Below are 10,625 nucleotides of genomic sequence, written 5' to 3'. Positions count from 1 at the left end.
GAAGTTAACTTATAATCGAATGGTTTCATATTGGGAAAGATAAATTATGCTACCTCTTGCCCAGGGCCAAATATGTCATGAGTTACTGATAGAATAAAGCTATTGGATTTAGTAATAAAGTACAATTACCTGTTAATGTTTGAACACAGCACGATAAACAGAAGAATTGAATGGACAGCAGATGAAGTGATATATCATGCCTTAAATTTAAAGAGACATTTTTCTAGACATGAACAAATGTATAGATAGCAAGTAACTCACAAAATACTTGTGCATTGAAGCCATTCTTTTACACTGAAAAATTTTTTAATAAACAAAAATGAATGTTTATAATCAGTCTAATAATACTTCTTAATACATAGCATGAGACTCTGGTATCTGTTCTTTGTTTTCTGCTATCAAAAGCACTTATATTTTTTTCTCCTCCCGGAACCTCCATTTTAACATTCATTTCTTCATTACTTTCCAGGCCCCACTCCTGACTCTTTGGATGCCCCCCTCCCCCAGCCCCGAAGTATTTCCCAGCAGTCTCCTCTATCTGGAAGATCTGCTCCCTTCCATGCTCTAGCAGTCTGCCTGTTTTCCCCATCTTTCAGCCTCCTTTTCTGTATGGAGTCTGCTCCCATTGGAATATAACTGCTTTGAGGGCAGGGACTGATATATAGCAGAGTTATAAATAGCTTGTTTTTGGATTGGCCAGGTATTCAGTCTGCCTTTCTCTGCCTTCCAGGCACACCTACACAGGCTACACCTGATTTGGGCCTAACCTGAGCCTATGGTCTCCATGGAGTGCCCCAGGGATCTAGCTCTGACTCTTTTTTATTTAAAATCTTTATTAATGTCTCAGATAAGGGTATAGATAGCATGATAATCAAATTTGTAGATAATAAAAAACTTGAAGAGATAGCTAACCTGCTGGATCCAAAAGATCTCTATAGTCTAGAACATTAGGTTGAATTTAATGACATGAAATTCAATAGGAATAAATGTAAAATTCCTACATGTTTTCCAAAAAGTAAATTTTCAAAAAAGTAAAATCATCATGCAATGGAGGAATGCTTAGGCAGGAATTTTCTGGAAAAGATTTGGAAGTTTTCATGGAAGGCAAACTCAATAGGAGTCAATGAATGGATTGGCAGATAGGACAACAGGCATTTATTAAGTGCTTACTGTGTACCAATTGTTGTTGAGTCATTTTTTAGTTGTGTCAGTCTCCTTGTGACCCCTGTTTGGAAGTTTTCTTGGTAAAGATAACAGAGTAGTTTGCCACTCTTCTCAAGCTCATTTTACAGATGAGTTAACTGAGGCTAACAAGGTTAAGTGACTTGCCCAGGGTCACACAGCTAGTAAGTATCTGAGGCCAGATTTGAACTCATGAAGATAAATCTTCCTGACTCCAGGTCCAGCGCTCTATCCACTGCACCACTTATGTGCCCATACTATGTACCAGGCATTATAGAAAATGCTGGAGATTCAAACACAAGCAAAAAGAGACAGTACCTGCCCTAAAGGTGCTTATATTCTAAAGGCACAGAGGCAAGTGGAAAAGCGGGCATGTCATGTTGGCACATAGCTCAGATGGTATTTGGATTTCTTCTTCCAAGAGTGGAGGAGGACTGGCCCTGGTCCTGGTCTGGGGCACAAGAAGCCTGACTGGTAGGCCTTAGATGATTCCTTGCTGGTCAGCACTACTCTCTGCAGATAGTGCTTTCAAATACCTATCTACTTTTGCCTCATGGGCATTGAAAACTTTCAATAATGCATGTTGTTTTCCATATTCTTAAAACAGAACAGCACATATTGAAATAGATGAGATGGATTGCTGGTCTGAGATCAAAGTAAAACAGATACATATACAACCTCCCCTCTCCCCAGCCCCCCATCACAGTTTGAATGTCTTTTGTTCCAGGAACACACAAAGAGACTTCATGGTGATGTGTTGTGTGTATACCCCAACAGAGAGATTGAGCATTCCTGAATCAACATCAAACAATACTTTTCCAGATCAAGAGGCAAAAGACTTTTCGTTTCTTGATAAAATTTCATTTTCTTTTCCCAGGTCTAGAATTTGTGGATCATTTCTCTGGAGGGGGCTCCTTTTGTGCCTTCTCTCTATTGTTTGTCTTTTAGTTCTCTCTTTTCCTCTTGGTGGCAACGTGCCCTAGATATCCACTAATATTTGCCAGTGGTTTCACAGCTTACCCATTCCTCTACACTTGAGCCAGAGTCTAGAGAAAATAACTTGTTTCTGCTGGAATCCCTCCTCCCACTGAGAGATGCAATATGATTTCGAATCAGAGGATGTTGAGTGGGAAGGGACGTTACAGATCACCTGGTAATAGCCCCTCATTTAACAGATTGAAAAAAAGGAGGCTCAGATCTCTGGGGCTCAGTTTCCTTACCTGCAAAATGAGGGATTTGGAGATTGGGCATCTCAAAGGTTCGGGGATCCCTAGAAATGAATTGCCTAAGGCTCCAAAGGTTTTTTGGGAACAGCCCTGGGGCCAGAAGCCAGGTCTTTTGACTCCTCTTTCAGTGAGTTGCTACCTCCTCCACATTGCCTCCTCTGTTCATTCTTAGTTAATTGTGTACCTGGAACCAAAAGACTGTAAAGATTATTTGTTGTGGCTTAGCCTCTATCATTATTTGTCTATATGGGCGGTGGGCTGCAAAAAAAAAAAAAAAAAGTGAAGGTGTCTGACTTTGGAGTTGCTACAAGAGAAATAAAATGATTGCAGACCCAACCCTTGCCCTCATCTCTGAAAACTTCCTGGTTTGGGATCATCAATAATGAATGGCTCATCACTGCAATACTCAGAGGGAGCTTACATTGCACATCTGAGCAGCCGGTTAGTAATGTACACTGGATAGATCTTTTTCAAATCCCAGGGCAGCAGGCCATTCAGGGCTAGTATTGCATTTTCAATGAGCTTCTGAGTGAATGCTTGGCATGTGTATTAGTGAACAGGCACACAATTAGCTTATTGTTCCTTTCAGCATTGTGCTGAGAGGATCTAAGGGATTGGGGAGGTGGGGGGTAGGGGGAGGCAAGCGAAGCATCGCTGTGGATATTGAAGAAAGGAGTTACTCAGCCCAGCCGGCTTCACTTGATTACTCTGGAATCACAGCTGTTTATTAAGAAGCTGTCTGTGTGGCTTGGAGGGGGTGCTGTGCCTAAGAAAAGTCAGGATCCCAGACATCACTCTATTTAAAGCCCTCCTGAGTTCTTTGCACTTCTGATCACCCCCATCGCTATTATGGAGCCCAACAGTCCCAAAAAGATCCAGTTTGCTGTGCCCTTATTTCAGAGTCAGATAGCACCTGAGGCAGCTGAGCAGGTAAGGGAAGGGGGGCAATAACGGGGGATAGAGGGATGGGGGTGCCTTGCTAAAATTGCTAATAGGCATGCATTCTCCTTAAAAATAACATGCACAGCTACTTGTCAAGTGCCTTCCTGCCTTTGTGACTTTCAGGATCTGGGTACCAGAAACACACAGGATTCTAAATCTTTTCAGATTTAGATTGCATAGGAGGAGAAACAGAGGTTAAAACAGAATACTTCATCTGTTATAAAAATAGAATTGCACTTGAGAAAATAGACTTGTCACTTAATTGAAACCCAAATATTTGTATTATATGTTGTGTGTTGCTGTGTGTGCTTAGTGATGGAACAGGCTTGTGATGGAACACATAAGGCACAATTTTTTAAGAAATCTCTGAACTAGAGATTAGTAACAATGATTTTTAGAACAGTGAAGATTTTTTATACAGAACACATTGCCAGAAAAATGCAATATTTGTTACTTACATGCATGTATCACATTTTATTTTGTGATTAACAAAGAAAAATATTAATCAAGTACGTATATGAGTAATATAATAGTAAATTGAGTCAATGTAAATATAATTACTGATCTGCTCAGTACTTTAAAGGAAATAGTTCAAATCTCACCATCTTTTTCTTTTTTTCTTTTCAGTGCTTATGTATTTCAATATAGGCAAACATACCAATACAAAGAAAGCAAGTGAATGTGTGTATAGAATTCACTGACATCTACATCATTCAAAGTTTATACATCACCTTTAATAGGCAGTATTGTTTACTCTACTGATGCAAATATCCCAGCGAAAGGATGATTTTAAAACTATAATTAGGATCGAGGTAAAAGCAAAGAACTAGTCAGGATCTCCTAATCAATCCATTTCCTTATAAAGATTTAAAACTTAATTTTCTCCAAACTGTTTTCCCAAAGCTTAATAGCATTAACATATATTGTAAGTGATTTAAGGAAGCTCACTGAACTTGGAGTTCATAGTTTTCTCTTAGATTTGAAAAACCTTGAGTAGATCACTCGGACTAGATAAATCACACCCATGAATTTGTATCTGTGTTGAATCTGACAGGAATCCTGCCTAATTAGATATCATTGGTGAAGCCTTCTAACCATGTTCTTTTGATATTCTACACAGAATTTACTTGCATAAGCTAGAGATTTAATTGAAAGGGAAAATTCAATAAATAAAATAAAAATACAAAAAAAATTCTATCTTAAGGATCTCCAGAAACCCTTGATTTGCCAAACCAATGAAAAACAATGATAGTCTTCACTGTAGTCTATATTCACTTAAGGACTAACTTTTTAAAGTCATTTCTGTTAAGTATAGTGTTAGGAAGGGGAAGTTTGAGAATGCCAATGAAAAGAACTACTATTTCTAGTGATCTATAGAAATCTGATTTTAACAAGCTTAGTCATAGTTCTTATAAGTAAGGACAGTAGATCTGTAGACTACCTCTCAGCATTAGGATGTACTGAAGACAGCTCTTTGTCATTACTGAACTGTCATAACTTCCATATTTGAATTGTTTTTCAGTTGAAGTTTTTGATGCATTCCCCATTTTTATTCTAGAGCAAGGATTTGTATCCTTTTTTTTGAGTGTATCACAGACTCCTATGGCTTTCCTGTGAAACCTACAGATCCCTTCTTAGAATAATGTTTTTTAATGTATAAAATAAGATACATATGATTAAGGAAACTAATAATTCTATTGAAATACAGTTATCAAAATGCTTTAAAAAAACCTTAGACCTCAGGTTAAGGATACATGCCTTAGAGCAATATGATATGCTATGGCATGTGACTTCTCAGGGGAAGAAACTGCTGTTAGGGACTGATGGTATTACATCTTGAGCCAAATTTTCTTTGCTAAGAAAACTTACATATTAAATTATAAGTTATCTGGATTATATAAACAGAGGCAGAAGCTGCTTTTCATTGACCTTGGTCTGGTCTCTGTTCACAGATCAGGAAAAGAAGGCCCACACCAGCATCTCTTGTGATTCTCAATGAGCACAACTCACCAGGTAAAGACATGCACTTAATTAAATTAAATTAAATTAAATTAAATTCAAGAAACTGAGTGAAATGGTTTCCAAGAATCTAAAAGCATTCCATTGCCAAAGTCTTTAACTTATAGAAATGGAGTTAGAGATACTATAACACCAGCTGATCCATCAAATGAATGATAAAGAGAACTAAAGAGAAAAAAGACTCAGTTTGTCTCTGAAATGATACACTGGTGACTTTTGGCTGTGAATTATTGTTTCAACAAGCATTTATCTGGGTGTCTCTGTGGCATTTGGTTCAGTACTTGTTAACTAGGTTGGTGGAAAATTGCTTAATTAGGTTTTAGAGCTCAGATTTCAGCCCTAGAGATGGTCATATCTTTACAGAGTAGGCTCTTTACTTATGTAAACCTTATTGGAAGGGTGGGCTGTGAGCCAAGGTTAGATAGATGCAGCTAGCCTACTGCTGATGTCACATCTACATAATGCAATTGACAAGTAACCAGATCAATTTTTAGCCCTGCCCCTTTGAAAGCCATTTCCAAGCACTGTATCCATTTGGTGAGGTTTTATTTTCCATATCCTGTACAAAAGTAAAGCAGCATTATTCTTTCTGACAAATTATCAGGCGCTGTAGGATGGTGCAAAATTTTCTTTGTTTTTTGAAGGGGAGCGAGTTAAATTGAGATATCTTCTATACTTGAAACTCTAATTTAAAAAATGAAACCAGGCTTTTTAGAGATCATATTATGATAAAAAAAATGCTGAAGGACTGTGGTAGGACGATGATGAAAAAAATACATCTGAAAAGAAAACATTAAAAAAAATAAGAATTTAGGTCCCTCCAAATAACATGTCTAGAAGGAGTGGTTGTTAAATGGCATTTGTAGATGTAGCAGCTAGTGCTACAGAGGTCATGGCATCCATTAGGTACTTTGGTAAAGTTTGGTTGTGGAATTTTTCAAAATGAAACAGTGGGGAACAGGGTCAGTGGGAAGTCTGAGTGAGGAAGACAGTAAAGAATGCAAATAGAATAAAGGTTTTATTTAAATTTCTTTCTCCTTTCCATCTACTTCACTGAAATGAGAAAGATAGAAAGAAAGAAAGAAAGAAAGAAAGAAAGAAAGAAAGAAAGAAAGAAAGAAAGAAAGAAAGAAAGAAAGAAAGAAAGAAAGAAAGAAAGAAAGGAAGAAAGAAAAAACAAAGAAAGAAAATGAGGGTGATATTCTTGCTGTATTTCTATTGTACTTGATTCCAAAAAGTGGTTCAGATGATTGAGGAAAATAAAAGTTACTTATTTCTACTAAAACTAAATAAATAACAACCTGCTTTCTCTTCTGAGGTTAGCTACTTCAACCAATATTTCCAGGGTTTGGTGACTTTTGCTTTTGAGTGGTGAGCGTTGGGACCCAGAAGTACAAATAAAAAGATTCCAAGCTGTAATGACTGATGGAATTCTCGAATCAAAGAATTATAGAGCTGAAAAAGACCTCAGAGATTATCTAGTTCTGCCTCCCATCTGAATCATGAATCTCTTTTACCTCATTTCCAAAGAGTAGCTGGATATTACTGGTTTCCACTTGAGCATTTCCAATGCTTCCAATGCTTAGCTTTAATTGTTAAGAAGCTGCCTTAAAGATGGGCCAAAATCTGCTTCTCTCTAATTTCTACTGATTTATTGAAGCTTTTCCTGATGCTGCCAGAGTATCTCTCAAAGGGTCTTTCCAGTTCTAAATCCTTTGATTCCAATATTATTCATAGGAGTAATACTTCATCTCTCAAATTCCACAAATGTAATCATGCAAGCCAAGCCTCAGAGTTAATCAACATCCCAAGTGAAGAAAGGCCACTCAAACCAACCAGTTGGCTCAGTAGATTAGAATTTATTTCAAGAGAGTCAGAGGATTTGGGCTTGAATACCAACTCTGCCACTTTCATACCTGAGTAGTCTTGGTCCAATCACTTAATCTCTGTAGGTCTCAGTTTGCTCATTTATAAAATGAAGGGGTTGGACCTGTGCCTCTGAAGTCCTTTCAGGCCTTAAATCTAAACTCTCAGGTTACTGTTTTGTTTCTCATTTAAAAAAAATTATGAAATTAATTATCAGTAAGCATGAAGATTTCAGTATGCAAAAAGAGAATTGTATATGAAATCATGAATTTATGTGCCTGGCACATAAGAAGTGCTTAATAAATGATTGTTAATGGTGCTGATTTCTGATACACACAGTTTGTTGAAAAAAACTATATAATAAATTTAACACACTAGTAACAAAATTACCCTATTTGTGTCCCTTTCTGAAATTTTTGTTTTCTTATGTTTTAAAAAATATTCTATTGATGCTGTTTTCTTTCTTTAAAAAAAATCTCTATCACTATTTATTCATTCACCTTTCCTGTCTTCCATAAAGTAGAAGTCTTCCTATGTAACAAAAGTTATCAACACAATGACTATATCTGAAATTGTGTTTCATTCATTCATTGTGCTTCATTCTCTAGTGAATGACTTACCTCTTTGACAAGAGACAAATGACAGGTTTCATCATTCATATTCTAAGGACAAAATTGGTTGTTGCATTACTCAGAGTTCTGCAGTCTTTCAAAGCTGTCTTCCCTTAAATTATTGTGGTCATAGTATAAGTTGTACTCCTGGTCCAGTTAATTTGACTCTTTATCAGTTTATACAAATCATAATAAGATTCTTTGAATTTGTTATATTAGTTATTCATATACCACCATTTGTCTAGTCATTCATTCTGCACCTACTTTATTTCCATTTCTTTGCTACAACACAAAGGGCTGCTTTAACTATTTTATATATATATGAGTCTTTGACCTCTTTGGAGTATGTGCCTAGTAGTATTATTGTTGGATCAAAAGGTAGACAATTTATAGACGTTCAAGATTTAGTTCCAGTTTACTTTCCAGAATGATTGGTCATAGCTTCTTCAGTATATCTGTCTCTCTATAGCCCCTTCAACAATTGCCATATTCATCTTTCATCATCAATCTGATGAATATGAGAGAGAATTTCAGAATTGTTTTAATTTTCATTTCCCTTATTAGTAATGATTTGGAGTCTTTTTCCATATTATTGTTGATAGTTTACCTTTTTTCATTTGAAAACTGCCTGTTCACATCCTTTGACTCCTTATACCCTGGGGGAATGGTTGTTAATCTTACATATTTGAATCAGTTCCCTTTATATCTTGAATATTAGATCTTCATCAGAGAAATGCACTACAGAGATTTTTTTTTCCAATTAGCTTTCTCATCTAGTTCTAACTATATTGTTTATATTAGTCCTTTGCTTTCCCACTGGGACAATTCTGTATTTAATTCCAATCTCTAGGTGGAATAGGGATGCTTCCCTAATTGACCCTATTTTTTTTTTTGCTGTCTTTAAGCACCATTTAAAAATATTCATTTAAATAACACTTCTAAGAAACACTCCATTGTCTAAAGAGCTCTGATTTCCCTGCTTCCATTCCCTCCTTTGTGGGAAGAGAAAAGAATAGAATGTAAAGACTACTGACCATAGCAATGCTAAATTCTTGGATTGCCATTAAGTGAAGGATGTTGGGTTGCTTTCTGGGTCAGTGCTTTGTATAGACTGTAGTTTACCACAATGTAAATCTGATATGTTCTAAAAGGTAAAATGTATTTCCTTACAGTGTTTTAGGTGTTCAGAAATTATAAGGCAAGCAAGGAAGCTGAACAACATCCTCAGGTGCAGTGTTTTCTGTAGTAGGAAGAACTTTGAATTGGTCATCAAAACATCTGACTTCTCCTTAACTAGCTAGCTGATCTTGGGAAAATCCTTTCACATCATTGCGGCTCATTTTCCTCATTTGTAAAATAAAGGAGCTGGGCTAGATTTTGCTAAGCATGAAGAGAAAAACTCCGAACATCTTCCCTTGCACATGCCAAAATATTTGGTTGACACACCTTAAATAAGCTCTTCTAAAAACAGTCCTTCCTTTATGGTCCCAAGGAACTATGTGTTCTATGGCAAATCTAACTTGGGTGTAGCATTAATTTCTGACAGAGTTAATTGAGTTTTTGATTCACTAGCAAATGCATGGGGGAAAAATGGGCATTCTCAGAATCATCTGTCATACATGGTGTTTGAAACTCCCCATAAATCTTTCTTCATTGTCAATGAATAAGCCAAAGAAAATTCAATTCTCTACTATAGAGGAATAATTATTGAGCTTTCTCAAATTTGTGTTAGATATAATTGTTTGAAGAATCAGACTTGCTCATTTTTTTCACTCCCAGGCTATTTGAAGAACTAAGTTCAAATTTTTTTGTCTATAAATGATTAACTTGAGGTTAGACTTATGAATGTGCAATTTTATATGGATATTTACTCCAATAGACAATACTGGATAAAAACATTTTAAATAGGAAGTAGCATGATATAAATATAGCGGAAGCAGATGAATTTGGAGTCAGGAAAGCTCAAGGTCAGATCCTGGCTCGGGTGTATACTACCTTTGTGAACATAGGTAAGTATCTCTCTGGGTCTCAGTTGATTTATCTGAAAAACAAAAACAAAAAAATAAGAAGGCATTAGATTAGGTCACCTCTAAGGTCTCTTCTAGCCCTGTGATCCTGCCCAAGTACAGGTTCTACTCCTCACAATATAACTAGAGCTAACCAGATTGAGCCCACACACAGCAAGAAGGAGCCACATTTGTGCATGATTTCACATCTGCCCCACAAGAATCATCCCAATCATTTTGCTGCAGGGATTTCAACTTCCCAAAATCAGAATCACTACATTGGGGATGGAGCAGCTAGGTGCGCAGTAGGTAGGGCACTGGGTCTGGAGTCAGGAAGACCTGGGTTCAAATATAACCTCACACACTTACTAGCTGTATGACCTTTGGCAAGTCACTTAACACTTTTGGCCTCAGTTTCCTCATCTGTAAAATGAGCTGGAGAAAGAAAGGGCAAGCTACTCCTGTGTCTTTGCTAAGAAAACCCCAAAGGGGGTCATGAAGAGACAGACATGGCTGAAAAACAACTGAACAACAACAAGGCTAGGTCTATAAAGGTCTATAAAGGGTCTTATATAGTGAAAATGTTACCAGATAGGATGACATATTAACACACTTATACTTACTGCCAGTCAAAAAATGTCAAGGTTCAGAGAATAAGAAAGATCTGAGATGTCTGATTGAGAGGGAACATGGTTCAGGAAATTCTGGAATTTGTGGATAGCAAACCAGCATAGGGTGAAATGTGCCACAGAATGATCTGAAATAGTTAGGAG

At 36.8% G+C, this 10,625-nt stretch overlaps 1 protein-coding gene across 2 annotated transcripts in view; it reads left to right on the top strand.

The window, feature by feature from the left end:
• Window positions 1-3,257: 3,257 nt before the first annotated feature.
• The window catches only part of PPP1R1C (protein phosphatase 1 regulatory inhibitor subunit 1C), a 184,188-nt gene continuing 176,820 nt past the window's right edge, over window positions 3,258-10,625 (top strand). Inside the window, exons 1-2 of one of the 2 annotated variants that reach the window (XM_027866147.1) lie at window positions 3,258-3,338; window positions 5,303-5,363. In XM_027866147.1, coding sequence (XP_027721948.1) covers window positions 3,258-3,338; window positions 5,303-5,363 — 142 coding nt within the window. Of the gene's footprint in view, window positions 3,341-5,286; window positions 5,364-10,625 lie in introns of both variants that reach the window. The other variant, XM_027866146.1, reaches the window with a different exon arrangement.

This window comes from Vombatus ursinus, unplaced genomic scaffold, assembly GCF_900497805.2.
Source record: "Vombatus ursinus unplaced genomic scaffold, bare-nosed wombat genome assembly UNPS02014779.1, whole genome shotgun sequence".
Lineage (NCBI taxonomy): Eukaryota > Metazoa > Chordata > Mammalia > Diprotodontia > Vombatidae > Vombatus > Vombatus ursinus.
The sequence above is the reverse complement of the archived record's forward strand: the minus strand, read 5'-3'. Positions and strand labels throughout refer to the sequence as shown.